Below are 16,252 nucleotides of genomic sequence, written 5' to 3' on the forward strand. Positions count from 1 at the left end.
TCGAGAAGATCGGAAGCTAATGGTTTAGAGAGAAAGTACATGTAATTTATTGTTGACAGCCTGGTCCGATTCGAGCTGCCAGCACTGATGCAACTGAGCAGTGAACAGCGATCTCAGATCAGTGCTGGATTTGAGAAGATAAAGTTCTCTTCCTTCATAGGCAACAACTTCTCTTCCTTGATAGTGCTCGTAGACAGCGATATTTCAGCTCTCGTAGATGGACTACCCAAGATAGCCGGTGATCTAATACAAAGACTCAGTAATCATATATTGTCAACAAAGGCCAGTATGTATGGCTCAGGTAAAGATCTGGGTAATATGCGAAGTTGCGAAAGCGAAAAAAGTAGACACAGTCAGTCTTGTCGATGGAGAAAATAAATGCAGTGGTTCTTGACCAACGTAAAAGCTTGATTGATTGATTGATTTTTGAGTTTTACGTCCCTTTCAGCAGCGAGGCTATATGAGACGTGGACCTACTGATGAACGTGGAATCCGAACCACATGAGCTCCCGCCGGGAACGTAAAAGCTTGTTTAGAGTGATTTGTAATTGCCTAGCAGCAACACCGACATCGCAAGAGAGAGAATAAATTCCCAGGACCGTCCACATATAACATTTCATGAACGGAAGTATCTGTCAAAGCACCATTTACCACCGCCATTTTCTTGTAAGAAGCGGTCGGAGAGTGTGGATCCTGATCGGACTCGAAAGTATTGATCTCCAAAAAACTAGTGTAGAAAGAAGGCCATACGGCCTCGTATTAAATGATAATAATAATAATAATAATAATAATAATAATAATAATAATAATAATAATAATAATAATAATAATAATAATAATAATAATAATAAAAATCTGACGTAAAATTCCATAACGCCAAGTGGTATCATAAGTCCTCAGAAGATCAAAAAAGATTGCAATTAGAAGTTGGCGATGGCAAAAAGCATCCTGGATTGCACTCTAAAGATGAACAGGATGATTAGTAGTGGAACGGAAATTCCGGAAACCACATTGGAGATTGGAAAGCAAGGAGTTAGTTTCCAAATACCACATTTAAGTGTGTATTGATCATTTTCTCCAATAACTTGCATAAGCAACTGTTACAGCAGTTGACCTATAACTGAAGCTGGGCGTAGCCGATTTCCCAGGTTTCAGGATAGGAAGAATATAAGCTTTGCGCCAAGCAGCAGGAAAGGGTCTTTCAATTCAGATACGATTATGGAGGTCTGAAGAATGTTTGCCAGTGGCAGGAAGATTGCGAAGCATAGCATGATGTATGGAGTCTGGTCCACGTGCAGTGTTTCTAGTGCTAAATGGGAGCAGTGATAAGTTCAGCAGCAATAAAAGGTAAGTTATAATCTTCACTATTTGGTGACGTAAAATATAAGGGTCTATATTACGCTCGTGCTTTAACTTGCAGGAAATCAGGTGAATAATTAGCCAAACTAGAAACTGCCGCAAAATGCTGGCCCAATTCATTAGCAATCCTCTTCTGGCCAGTAACCAATTTGTCTTACACAAGAAGTGGAATAGCCCTGAAAACAACCAACTCTGGACTAAACAGCACTCATTGAATTCCTTTGTGTAACCACGTAGCGTGCTTCGTAACGAAGGCGATGAAACTGTGCCAAACTGCCAGAAGGAGGCGCACGATTGAAACGACGGAGTGCTCTCCATCGTGCAAAAATGCCTTGAGTATTTTTTCTGCCCACCAAGGAAATGTACATTTTCAAGGAGTTTCATCTAACAATGGAATCAAAGCATTAGCATCAGACACCACACTTGCATGAAAAGCCACAATGTGTTCATCAACAGAAAGTTAGGGGTTTGGCATAAAGTCAAAGCTGCCAGAAAACTGCCCAGTCTGCAAGGAGGAGATCGTAACGAGGCAAATAAGTGAACTGTAAACCAAATAGCCTAGTAAGAATGATCAGAAAGTAGTCACTGTTATATAAATCATGGTATACATGCCAATGACAATTAACTGCAAGTTATGAGATGCAGACACAAATATTCAGTGTAAATACGTTCCTGTAACAGTGGTAAAATGTGTTCGACTGCCATCATTTAATAACATAAGGTGTAAAGTGGCGAGAAAAGTTGCAAATTCTCGACCTCAAGGCTCCGTACGAAAGGAACCCTGCAGTTCATGATAAGAGTTTAAGTCTCCCACCAGAATAACTGGTAGTGGAAGTTGACGATATATGTCACCTAGATCAGCCGATGTAAAAGCTTCAGGCCGTGTAGTGTAGAAGTTGCAAGAAGTGATCGATTGTCCAAAGAAAACGCAACAGCTAGAACTGGAAATCTCTGTTCATCTAGATGGAAGTGGAATGATATTTGCCTTGTATTCTAACAGCTATTTCGCCAGCTGCACGACCATCGTCGTCCTTGCCATGAGGGTAAACAGTGTAGATGGAAGTAATAGAAGGACGAGTAGCAGTAAGGTGAGTTCCTTAGAGACAGAAAATGATACGCAGAATGACAGTTAGAAAGTGTTTTAATTCTTCGCAATCAGCGGAACAGCCATTTAAATTCCACTGTAGAAGAGTTATTATGGGTTAGAATTAAGAACGACTAAAGGATTTCTTTATTTGTATTATTATTATTATTATTATTATTATTATTATTATTATTAATAATAATAATAATAATAATAATAATAATAATAATAATATTATAAGAAGGAAATTATCAAAATCGTCCTCATCATAGATCACTCTTGCGAGATTGAGTGTTCCTACTTTCTCTTATCCACAGGACTTAAAGACTGCTGATGTGCAGATTTCTGTTTTTGGGAGGTGATGGGAGCAACAGGCTGATATTTTAACAGATCGCTCAAGTGCACGGTCCAATGGGGACTTTGTTCCTGTATAGCTGACCTTTTAGGTTGTTGAGCTGATTTTGGGCTTAACGTCCCTTTCAGCAGCGAGGCTATATGACATGGACCTACCGATTAACGTGGAATCCGAACCACATGAGCTCGCGCCGGGAACGAACCCGGGTCTTTCGACGTAGAAAGTGGAGTACATTTTAAGAATTCTTTCCTCAAGAATCGTTGGGCAAGATCCCTGGAATTTCTCCAGAGTAGTGGTGTTTTGGGCAGCAATTGGTGGCTGCTGTGCTGTGTTCACTGCTGGCGCAACAGGAAGATTGTCTGAGTGCTACCATCAACAATCTGCGTTTCGTGCGAACTATATTTCACAGCAGATGAAACCGTGGAGGCGAAACAATGCGCCGGTTTGATGCAGCACTTGGCCTCAGCGGCGGAAATCTTTTCAGTAATCACAAGTTCACGGATTACTTTTCGTCCTTGAATGTGCGACAGTAACGAGACTAGGTTGGATGTACTGTTTTACAATTGGCATATTTACACGAATTCGTACACTGTGTTGGACACAACGCTTAACGAGAAATAACACAGTCACTGCCTTCAACTTCATCGGAAGAAATCCACGAAAAAGAAACTACTTTCCCGTGAATAGCGTATCTTGAAAATCAGTGAACGTTTACCACAGCTTCTACAGAATACCATGTTAATAACAGAACATCATCTCTAATCACATATCATACACTGATATCTCATACCACGTACAGGGGTAGCATTTTCCAAATTAATGTATCTACTGTATTTACATACATGCACAGAAAAGAATTGGGAAGGGAATCAGTCCTTGGAAAAAAGAAAAAAAAAATATTAGAGGAAACTATAATTGGCTTCATGTCATTTTATCAATATAAATAAGAAAATTTTGTGGGCATCTGTTTCTCAATATCTCCTCTAGTAGAGTCTTGGCAACTATAAAATCCTTTATATGGCACTTCATAGTTAACGTTGCACTACAAAGAAGTATGCGCTTCCGCGGATGTGCTTGAATTTGACAATGTAACTTACACATACTTATAAAAATGAACGCTATACTACCACGACACGCAATCAACACAAACTTAGAATCACATATTCTACTATAATTTTATTGCTTCCATTTCGCCACATACTACTCTACCTCGGAGAGCTCTTTTGTCTTTACAAAAAAAAGAAAAGATTGAGTAGAAGACCTGTGCTCGCAAATTTTTGAGAACATCTGCCACCTATTTCAGATGTATGAAGTATTACCGCTCTTCAGCACTTCTGTCCGAACCATAGAGTTGAGACATAGTAGCTGGTTGATCGCTTTGTTCTGCGGTAAACGGGACAGACTTAGTAATTTTTTTATTATCGGATGCTGTTTTTTTTTTTTTTTTTTTTTTTTCGTTATGTACTGAATTGCAGATGCAAACGTAACCACAATATTTTATATGTGATTTATTTGTTTACCAGTTGTAAATGTGGTAACAGACGAATTATCTTTTTCTATATAAATCAATACACTGAATATTTAGAAATGCAGCTCTAGTCTCCACTTTTTATAATAACAATTTAAAATAACAGTTGTTCTTACCCTGCTTTCGTAACATAGATAATTCTGCGAAAGAAACATGCAACCCCATACGTGTCGCTTGTTGTACGGGGTCCACAAAGTACAGTCAGTTCTACCATCAAGCTTTTCGGAACTTGGCAACCTAAACAGTAACCTATAAGCTTCTGAATGAGCTCGTGCGTCCAGATCTCGTTTCAGAAATGATGGTTTCTTTGGCACATTTTTGCTGGAAATAAAAAGAGGAAATTAAGATTTTGAGAAGAAAAGACGCATAACAATAATATGATCACTTTAGAGCAAATAGAGTTGTTTTAAAAACAAGCAACTTAGCAATCAGGATTTTTAATGGCACGATCACAATGCTAGCTGAAATTGTATGTATAATTGTTACTAGTTTCTTTAATTTTTAGCACGTTACTTTATATACATACAATGTTATTACAAATGATCTTCCCGATTACAAAATGTGAACAAATTTCCTTTAACAACATTCATCAAACGTGAAAGCATTTTCAATGGAAACGGAAATTCAAAAAGTTTTTGTTTTACAATTGGTTCAAAACATCACATCACATGTGCTCAATATGAACTCCTCTGTCACGCGCCTGTAGTCCATTTCTTGTCATACACTGTGTAACATTGAATGATCCACTAATGCAACGGTCTCTGTGATGTGAAAACGAAGATCCTGGATAGTAGTTGGTTAAGGTAGCTGATATATATGTTATCTGACAAAACCCCAAAGAAAAAAGGACACAGGATAAGGTTGGGGGAACGTGGAGGCCACGAAAACGTTCACCATCATCTCTACGAGCACGCCCAATATATATGTTTGGTAGACGTCAATTTGGTTCACGACTGACATCTGAGCGGAATTTAGGTAGTGCTCCATCATGTTGACAAATGAAGCCAGGAATATCCTGTTCTAGTTGTGGGAAAAGCCAGGTCCGTAACATTTGGAGGCATGAAGTCCCGTGATTGTGTCCTCGTCTAAGAAGAAACGGACATACAACTTTTGTGGCTGATAGCACAAAAAACATTCACGTTGAAGGAGTCGTACATACTCTACATAACATCTAGGATTTTTTTTTTCCCAGATCCTGACATTATGTTCGTGCATTTTGCTTGACAGCTGGTAGGTACTTCATTATTGAACCGCAATAATTCTGTGAAATCACCAATTTACATTTCGATTTGCATACCCTCACATCTCTTGGCTTTGTCGTCTGGTTTCATGGCCTGCAACAATTGCAGAAGGTAAGGATGGACCACAGATTTTTGTGTAAAATCTTCCACACAATTGGTTGTGGGACACCAACTTCTCTGCTGGCTACGACGGTGGATTTCTGAAGACTTCGTAAGAAACTCTGCCTCACATGCTCCACAGATGCCTAGATTATCGGTGGATGGCAAGTTGATTTTAGCTTACAGATGCATCCATTTGCTTTAAATTTAGAATAACAATTAATGACATTGTGCCTACTAGGTGATCTACATCAAACTTTCTTCTAAAATTACAATGTATATTCATAACATACTGCCAGACGTGAATATCCGACACACAAAACAACCTCCTGTCTGCATTGGTAGGCATTTTTCTCTTCTATCGCCGTAGCAGCGAAAACTACAACTACGCGACAACTTGCCCTACTGAAAAATGTTCAGTCGCCGTTTCCATTAGAAACACTTTCACGTATCGATGAGTGTTGTTAAGCAACATTTATTGAGGTTTATAATCGAGAAGATCACTTATAGTAACACTATATATATATATGGAAATAATAGTCTTGTAGTCTAGATTAAAAATCTTATTCAGGCTATATATACAGTACAGTACAAATGTGATTTATTTACAGCCTTCGGAATCTCTCTAGTAAAAGGAATGTTTAATTAGCTTTCATCAATTAAATTAATGAACACAGTTCATGTTTACCTGTTCCATATATGGATTTTTACAGGGTTAAAAGAAATATCTGCATGGAAGCTGAATGTGGTCGTGCCTAATGTGCTTCTAAAATAGTTTTATTTTTTCTTGTTACTGGTAAATAAACAATAATTAAAAAAAAAACTGCCTAATAAGAAAGGAATGCTTATATTTTAGTTCAATAAATAGTATGATATTAATGGACTTACCTGAATTTACTCAAGAGATCTCTATCTTCACTAAACCCACTTCTTTCATCAATTAACCTGAAATATTTCCATACAAAGTTTAGTACAACGAAGAATGGTAAATGAAATCAGAGTAAACGAAAATAATTATGTTTACTAACATTTTGTTAAGCACACATGTTCATAAAATAAAGATTAAAGGCGATTTCCATGAAGTAGTGCATTATACCTGTTCTTTATTTGTGGAAATGTTTCCATACGTCACACGTATTTCTCGCAATTGTTAACGTCACCAGTACATATGTGATGGTGCTAGAAACGCTCTGTTGGCGCAATAAATACCTCGCCTTTGTAAGAGGCCACACAACACGAATGTCACGTACAAACAGTGTTGCTACTAACGTAATATCCACGAAGGGAATGTGGAGACCTTCACTTAGGACGGTAGACTTGAAGGAACTCATATCTATTGGGCGGTGGCTTAGTATTTTCAGGTTCCGCAAAATGAAATATCAACGCTCTGGTTGAGGTTCCAGCAACATGCAAATGCCAGTTAGTACTTCAGCCCAGGATATTCACGCAAAGACTGAACATGAAAGTTACTCGTCAATAACTGCCTGAATATGCTAGCGTAGTACAACACTGAAGGTGATAAAGAAATTACACGTAAGGCACTGACGAAAATATATTGCACTATACGATGACGTGATGACTGCATGTGAATCAGTTGATTGCAACCCATAACAGAATTTCTAAACTGAACATCGTGCAGCGCTTATGGGCGGGTGGTGAATATGTATTATCGTCAAACAACTCCAGATTCGTTTCACAAAGTAATTTACTGTGGATATACATCTGACGCGTACGTAGCACGCAGTGCAACTGAAAGAACATCTATTCACGTAATCTTGATACAGGTCGACATTATGCAAGAACTACTACAGCCTTCTAACTGTTTGCTGAGGCAGTTCTTATTTGCCAGCTGCATTTAGGTGTGATTCTGTAGCAACATATTCTTCGGTACAAGAAGAGTGAAAAGGGATAAGTGCTCCCTTTTATTGTATGACCATTTGTATATTTCAAACGCAATGATGCTACCATTTGTGTATTTTCTAAGTACAAATATTGATTCTTAACACTGATTTAATAGTAAATGCATGCTACTAAATTTCAATTACAATGAAATCTGTCTATCTTGGCTCCCATTGGTTCTGCTGCAAAGTGGCCAGCTTAAACAGGTAGGCTATTTATAGAAAATACACTATTTTATTGAAACAAAAACTATTATAAAAAAGATCGTAATAAACATTCTAATGCAGCTATTAATTATTATGTATGTATTAGTTTCTGCTTTATAAATCATGCATGGTAAAATCTATTTCTGAAATATGAAAATATCCTATGAAAAATACGTATCTATCTTAGTTCGTCATTTCACACGTTATGTTTTATAAGCATACTAATTAGCTCCAAAACGCTACGGCGCATTCATTGTTTTTTTATTTTCTCTCCCTTTACAATGACGATAGATGAAATGAGTAAAATACCAGTTCCAGGAAATATTCAAAACATCAACACTCTATCGCCCACCACACTCAGCAATGAAACACGAGAAGCTATTGATTGTGCATCTGGAAAAATGGTTATTGGCAATCACGCATAGAAGAAAAATTGTTTTATTATCTTATGTATCTTTCTTTTTAACACTTTGTAACATGTATGAGGGCTGTCTAAAAAGTATCCGACCTTTGGCCAGAAAAATAGTTGCGAATACCTGACAGATTTGGGACCCTAATCCCCTTCAAAGTAGGCCCCTTGTGCTTCCACACACTTAGCCCACCGATCCTTCCACTGCTGGAAACACCGCTGGAAGTCTTCTTTTGGAATGTTGTTCAGCTCCGTCGTCGTGTTCCGCATTATGTCTTCTCTACTCTCAAAACGGGATCCCTTCAGAGGCGTATTCAATTTTGGAAACAACAAGAAGTCACAAGGAGCCAGGTCTGGAGAGTAGGGAGGTTGGCGAACGGTTGTAATTCCATGTTTGGCTAAGAACGTGTGGATCAATTGCGATGAATGTGCTGGGGCGTTGTCATGATGGACGTGCCAGTTCTTCGCTGTCCATATGTCTGGTCTTTTGCGCCGGACTGCGTCACGGAGTCGCCTGAGAACATCTTGATAGTACTCCTTTGTCACTGTTTGTCCTTCCGGTGCGTACTCGTGATGCAGAATTCCACGGGCATCGAAGAAAACAGTCAGCAACACCTTGATTTTGCTTCGCACCTGCCGCGCTTTCTTCGGCCTTGGAGAATCGGGATGCTTCCATTGAGACGATTGTTGTTTTGTTTCTGGGTCGTACCCGTACACCCATGACTCATCTCCAGTTATCACGGAATTCAGATACCCAGGATCAGTGTTGGTGGTGTCCAGAAGGTCCTGTGCAACGTCAAAACGGGTGTCTTTTTGTTCCTGAGACAACAACTTGGGTACAAATTTAGCAGCCACTCGTTTCATGTTCAAATCGTCATGCAAAATTGCATGTGCAGAATCTTTACTCACTCCAACATCTTCTGCAATCTCCCGCACTGTCAAACGGCGATCTGCCATCACCAAATTTCGCACCCGCTCAACAACAGCTGCATTCCGAGCAGTTTGGGGCCTGCCACTACGCTGCTCACTCTCGACTGATGTGCGGCCATCTTTGAATCGGTTGAACCATTGTTTAATTTGTGTTACACCCATCGCATCTTCTCCAAACACTGCTGAATCTTACGAATTGTTTGGCTTTGAGAATCACCCAGCCTTTGACAGAATTTGATGCAGTATCTTTGTTCAATTCGTTCAGTCATCTTGCGAGAAACACTAAATCCGACGAACACTACCAACAGCACCTCACTTCGCGACCACCAGCTCACGACTGGCACACGCGAACGCGGTGAAAAAATTCAAGCATGCGCATTAAGGTTCCTCCTTCCACCGTGCACGGTGGCGCCGCCTGAGAATCACTACTTTGCGTGGAAAAAATTAAGGTCGGATACTTTTTAGACAGGCCTCGTATTTGATCGTCATTATATTCAGAATATCCTACAAGCTCCTTGAGGAAAGAAAGGATTCGAAGAGTGACAACAACAAAAGGAGAATTGAATCCTCTGGATTGAACTAAGAAAATAAATCATGGTCTTGAAATAAAAGAATAGAAATGGGAAACCTTAACAACACTAATCTATTGATACACTTGCCGACAACAGTCATAAGGACAATAAAGAGTAGCACCACTTGCTGTCGTTTTGAGTAAGTTACTTTCAATCAACGAATTCTTCCTTTTTCTCTCTGGGTCATTCCACGTCAGTTCAACCAAGGCTTTTAACCCACTATCTCAGATTTGGATGAAATTTGGTAGTATTATAAAACTTTTAATGCTCATTACAAGTGTGTAAATTTTATTACAATAGCATCAGTGGTTCAGAAGTTATTGCAATTCAAAAATGAGAAGAAAATCCATGTTTAACGGTCGTGACATGATATTTCTCCGTTTTAGAAGAACACTAAAACAATCATATTTCCGTTCCTATTAATGCCAGAAACATAATTCTTTTTTTATTCAGATTGTCTTTAAGTTGTTTACTATTTAAAACATGAAAACTTAATTAAACAGGGTTCATAGAAAATTTATAGTCATTTGAAAGATAAAATTTTGAGAAAAAAACTAGAACGCCATTTTGTAAACTTCAAACCTTTATTTCTCAAAATCCCCGTCATGGATTTCAATGAATTTGTTTTTGTTTGAAAGCTTATTACATCTAGTTTCACATATACAAAAATTGTGATGGGCCACTCAAACACTGAGGAGACATCCCAGTCAGTGTTGCCAACTGATTGCGAAATAAACATTTCCAATAACTACCATACGATCTAACATATCGACCCCAAAATTGGTATACGTACTCTTCGGTATCCTAGAAACACGTCTGTGAGCACTACCACTCCTCCCAAGCAACCCAATTGTCAGGGTTGCCAATCAATTTCAGGGTTGCCTGTCACTGCGTTAGACACATTTGTGCCACATTTTGCAGTAAGCTTATTACATCTATTTTCACTATACAAAAATTGTGATGGGCCATCCAAGTACTGAGGATATATCCCAGTCAGTATTGCCAACTGATTGAGAATAAACTTTTTCCAATAACTTCCATACGATTTAACATACCCCATCCCCCCCAAAAAATATTAGTATAAGTACTCTTCGGTATCCTGGAAATACGCCTGTAAGCATTACCACTCCTCCCAAGCAACACAGTTATCAGGGTTGCCTGTCACAGCGTTAGACGTATCTGTGCCCACACTTTGCATTATTACGTGCGACATTACAAATATACGAAATCGTGTGGACCCAATACCCCTAATTACTGAACTACCAATTTCGAAAAACATAATATATATATTCAATTAATACAGAACACTATGTGTTCGACACCCTACTAACCTGTACGTAAGGCTCGAAACCCGTATATACTCTGCTCTCATTTCCAAACAATAGCGAAATGCGTCTTTTTCTTTCTTTCTTTGAAAATGTCCATGACACGAAAAAATACTACATGGTTCAACGCTCTAAATCTTTCCGAAAGTCAGAGTTAGTGAATGTATTTGAAGATCTTCCAAATGTTGCTTACCCCGTACAATGGAGGGCGTATCAGCTAGTATATCTATGCGGTTTTAATGTACTATAGTTGTTGTTAGAATTAAGGAAACTATTGTATCCCAATGTGATTCCCCCAACTAATTATGACTATTCAACACAAAAATTACTGCATTCTTTCAGATGATATGGAACACGGCGTACCAAAAGTCTTTCAAACCCAGAAACTGGTAATGTCGGATTTAAAACAAAATTTTCTTCGCGTAACAAAAGTGGAATATTTCACTAATTGGTGTGGAGCTCAATATAAAAACTGCAAAGCCTTCTTTCTTAAATCTTTACTTCCACGCAAGTGATTTCCATGGTATGGTGGCAAAATTGTCTTTTTTTGCTACCAGCCTTGGAAAGTCCCCATGCGATGGAATTGGTAGGGCTTTTAACCGGGTTGTGACAAAAGCAAGCCTTCAGAGACCATTGTCTGATCAAATAAATACATGTGCCCTTATGTTTCATTTCTGTGAAGAAAACATCATTAGCACCATGTTTTTCTTTGTGTACAAAGAAGAAATGACTGTTGTTCGTGCCACACTTCAAGATTTCTGAGAGCAAAAACTATTCCGGGAACACGTGCAATGCATTGTTTTGAAAAAAACTGGTCCATTAACATTGGAGCGAAGCGTACAGGTCTGGATGAAGATTTTAGTTAGTGCATAGTGATGAAGGTGGTGCTTCAATAAATTTCCTACATCCCCATGGTCCATCTCCCTAATTTTATTGGGCTGAAAATGATTCTTGTTGTGTTCCGTTTACTCACATCTTATGTAAAATGGATATAACAACTGCTACTGGCAGAACATACCTGTTATCTCCAAAGTCTCTCCAAGTAGTTATTTCAATGTGGGAAACGTTAACAAAAAGTACTGATGTTAATATCTAATTACAGCAAAACCGAATATTTATTTTATATGCCATAACATGTAGGCCTATAATACTGTCAAGCTTATTATATCTGCTTCTTTGGTAGTTATTCTGATTAACATTTAAAAATGCTAATGCCCATTTATTGTTCAGATTATTGTATTTTTCCCCTTAACTATACATTTTCGAAACTCCCTATTTCTCTTCCGTGCTTGGATGGCCCATCACAATTTTTGTATAGTGAAAATAGATGTAATAAGCTTACTGCAAAATGTGGCACAGATATGTCTAACGCTGACAGGCAACCCTGACAACTGAGTTGCTTTGGAGGAGTGGTAATGCTTACAGACGTGTTTCTAGGATACTGAAGAGTACTTATACCAATTTTGGGGTCGATATGTTAAATCGTATGGAAGTTATTCGAAAATGTTTATTTCGCAATCAGCTGAGAACACTGACTGGGATATCTCCTCAGTGCTTGGATGGCCCATCACAATTTTTGTATATGTGAAACTAGATGTAATAAGCTTTGAAACAAAAACAAATTCATTGAAATCCATGATAGGGATTTTGAGAAATAAAGGTTTGAAGTTTACAAAATGGTGCTCTAATTTTTTTCTCAATATGTTACCTTTCAAGTGACTATAAATTTTCTAGCAGCTCTAAGGAAAGATTTCATGTTTTTAATGGTAAACAACTTCAAGACAATCTGAATTAAAAAAAAGTCATGTTTCTGGCATTAATAGGAACCGAAATATGATTGTTTTAGTGTTCTTCCAAAACGGGGAAATATCATGTCATGACCGTTAAACATGGATTTTCTTCTCGTTTTTGAAGTGTAATAACTTCTGAACCGCTGAAGCTATTCCAATAAAATTTACATACTTGCAATTAGAATAAAAAGTTTTATAACACTACCCAATTTCTTCCAAATCTGAGATAGTGGGTTAAATTTCCCCAAACTTTTGATTGAATTGACGTGGAATGACCCCTCTTCTGTTTACCGACCTCCTGGAATACACAACAGTAAAATCTAAAAGGTTTTCTAAGAAACAAAGATTAAGGTGTCCAACATACAGAAGCAAATTTACCATTAGCTGCACAGGAGCAACGTTGCTTCAATGTGGGATAAACAGGTGGCCAACTTATACAGTAAGAAGTAGTGTACGTTTAATAGAAAAATGCAGGTTTCATAGGAAAGAGACAAATACAGGCATGTGGCCAAGTTAACAGGTTTTACTGTATTAGAAGAAAACCAAAAGATTTCATTTCTTGTACATGCTTGACTGTTTATTCGTAATAATATACAGTGCAATTCGGAAGTCCCTGAACTCTTGAGTTCAATATGTAATATTTAATAAACGCGAAAATATTTACCCGTATTTTTGCTAATGAAATTTATGAGGGACTTCGAAAAACGTTTGCCACCATCAGACAGAAGCGAAAAATGACAGCGTATGCGCTAGAGTTGGCAAGAAATCAAAGGAATAAAATTAATATTTTTAGTTTAACGTCTCATTGTTAAGTTCCTTAGGCTAAAGGAGACAGATAATTATTGAAAGGAACTAACTATGAAATTAAACTTTTGTGCTCGCCCAACGGAAATCGAAACTGTGATCACGCGTTGGCCACTAGACCAGCAGGGACCGCAGGCAAGAAGTCAAGGATAAAGGAAAGCCAGTTCACCATGAATCTCAAGCAAGAACAGACGGTTGCTATGGAAGCAGTGCATTTTGCAACTAAATCGTATGAACGTTGCTTTGGTATCTATCGACAGCGGTTCCCTGGTATTCATATACCAAGAAAAACAAAAGTATATGACCAAGTGAACCGTTTTCGCAAGACAGGTAGTATTGATAATTAGCCTAAAAGCAACAGACCGTCCGTGTTGGCACTAACATTCCTGTGGGATGTTCGAGATAGACTGTGTGTGTGTAGGCTGAAATTATCACTAAGTTCCTAGCTATGTTTGGAGAAGATGAACGCTATTGTTGTTTCCAATAAGATGGTGCAAAGAGTTGTACATCACACATAAGCACGGGAATGCTTCTTGAATTCTTCCAAGTTCGACTATCAAAAACTTCGTGGCTCACCATCACATGATTTGTGTCTACCAGAGTTTTATTTATGGGATTATCTAAAAAACATGGTGTACCACAACCCAGGATACTCAGATTTGCAGTACAACATAATCAAAGTCCTAATGGATACCTCTGCTAACACAGAACAAAGTAAGCAACATGTGTCGCCAGGTCAATTTGTGTCTAGGGACTAATGGAAGACATTTTCAACATCTTTTATAAAGGCTTTTGTAATTAAAGTGTAGGTAAAATGTACAGTATTTTATGTAAAATGGAGGTATTTATTGCATGTAATTATATTCTGCAGCAGTACATTCTTTGAATAAACTTGGATAATTTCAATCCAGAGTTCGGTGACTTTTTTACTGCACTGTATAACTGCGAAGTTACATGAAATCACAAAAGAGAAATTTCATACGTACTGTTTCATTGCGAGGTTAGTTAGCTGCTCCATTAAGGCAAATGTTTCACTTTTGTGAATAAACATAGAAAAGTAATACTGAAAAGGAAAAAAATAAATGCATATAGAGTTTGAAATAACTCACCAAAAGTTACAGGTTTATTATAATTATAAATAATAGTAATAATATAAAATCATGCGTAGCATGATTTTTTTTTTTTTTTTTTTTTTTTAATTTCCTCACATTGTTAACAAGATGCTTCAACATTATTCAAGCAATAATATCTGTGTTTGCTGCGTAAAAGGTTGTAAGTAGAACTTTTTTATAATATTTTGTGGGGAATAATTTATGCAGAGATTTAAAACACTAAACACTTCGCCAGCAGTGTGAAGCGCTTAATAATATTTTTTTTTTTTTTTTTTTTTTTTTTTTTTTTTAAGGCTTTACACAAGCAAAAAATTTTCAATCCTAATCTTTGTCACATGACTACAATTTATTATTTTTGGACTTAACATCTTTTACTCAGCAAACACAGATATACCCACCTAACATGAAAATCGCTGCAGATCTGGATCCGATTTACAATTGGTATATAGTTAACCTATTGATCCATGTGTCAAAATCTCAGTGATTAAACTTCCAAACAAAATTTAAAATCCTCTAAACCGATGAGTTAGTTTCTCCCTACATTTCATCTGTTTTTCCAAATACCCTAGTCAGTGTTCAATTTTGTATTATTTTATAAGCTACGATTCAAATATTTAATATAAGTCGCTTGGAGAGTTGTCTTATAAATCAACTTAAAAAATATCTTACAAAAAATACCTTACTTTACAGCGTACAACTTATTACCAAAAAAAAAATCAATCATCGATTTTTTACTTCTTTTACTAGCAATACTATCAAAACAGATAAGTTAGAGAACTTCGGGAGGATAAGATGAATAAGAATTAAGCACACAAGTAGCAACTATGTGCAGTAAATATTATAATTTATAAACACAAGCATCTTGAACCTTCCTGCATGAGTTTTGCACAGTGTAAAAGTATTAAGATATTATGGTTGCTGCAGACGACAAAGGTATCAATTTAGCACGATCTGTGGAATAACAAAAGTAGTAGTGACAGTTGTATGGGAGGAGTTTATATGCTGACCTTCCGCTGCCTTTTACAATCATTTAGCAATAGTGAAACGGTGCAAATAAGGGGGCTTTAATCGATAGCAAAGCTGGTACGGGTCTCATCATCCGACGATGTGCCTAACAGGCCCCTACGATGTGGTCGGTCAGAAATTGTTAAAAAAAAAAAAAAAAAAAAAAAAAAAAAAAAAAAAAAAAAACGGCAGCCCGCTCTAATCCCCAACGCAATGCGTGTCATTAGGACAGATGTGACACAGGACATCTAACGCAGAGAAGTTCGACCATACGGCACGATATCTCAAGACAGTTTTAATGTCATCCGGAAGACCTCACATTGGAAGTGCGTCATAGAGCGCGGACACCGCCTCACAGAAAGTTTCATTTGAGAAGCTTCACAAACGCCAGAAAACTATGAAGCACACTTGAAAGGAGACGAATGGAAATGGGTGTGTACCCTTGATGAGAGGTGACTCTACCTAGATGAAACCACAGAGTTCAATTCATTTTCTATCGCCACACAGATCACAAGTGCCGTCCTGTCTTTGTGC

At 37.6% G+C, this 16,252-nt stretch overlaps 1 protein-coding gene across 3 annotated transcripts in view; it reads right to left on the reverse strand.

The window, feature by feature from the left end:
• Nucleotides 1-16,252, reverse strand: part of Tbc1d8-9 (TBC1 domain family member 8/9) — a 104,194-nt gene that overhangs the window by 68,061 nt on the left and 19,881 nt on the right. For all 3 annotated transcript variants that reach the window (XM_081751439.1, XM_081751436.1, XM_081751438.1), the window contains exons 6-8: nt 14,588-14,664; nt 6,555-6,611; nt 4,443-4,647 (exon numbers count right to left, since the gene is read on the reverse strand). In XM_081751439.1, coding sequence (XP_081607565.1) covers nt 4,443-4,647; nt 6,555-6,611; nt 14,588-14,664 — 339 coding nt within the window. The remainder of the gene's footprint in view (nt 1-4,442; nt 4,648-6,554; nt 6,612-14,587; nt 14,665-16,252) is intronic.

This window comes from Thermobia domestica, chromosome 3 (assembly GCF_964235325.1).
Source record: "Thermobia domestica chromosome 3, izTheDome1.hap1.1, whole genome shotgun sequence".
Lineage (NCBI taxonomy): Eukaryota > Metazoa > Arthropoda > Insecta > Zygentoma > Lepismatidae > Thermobia > Thermobia domestica.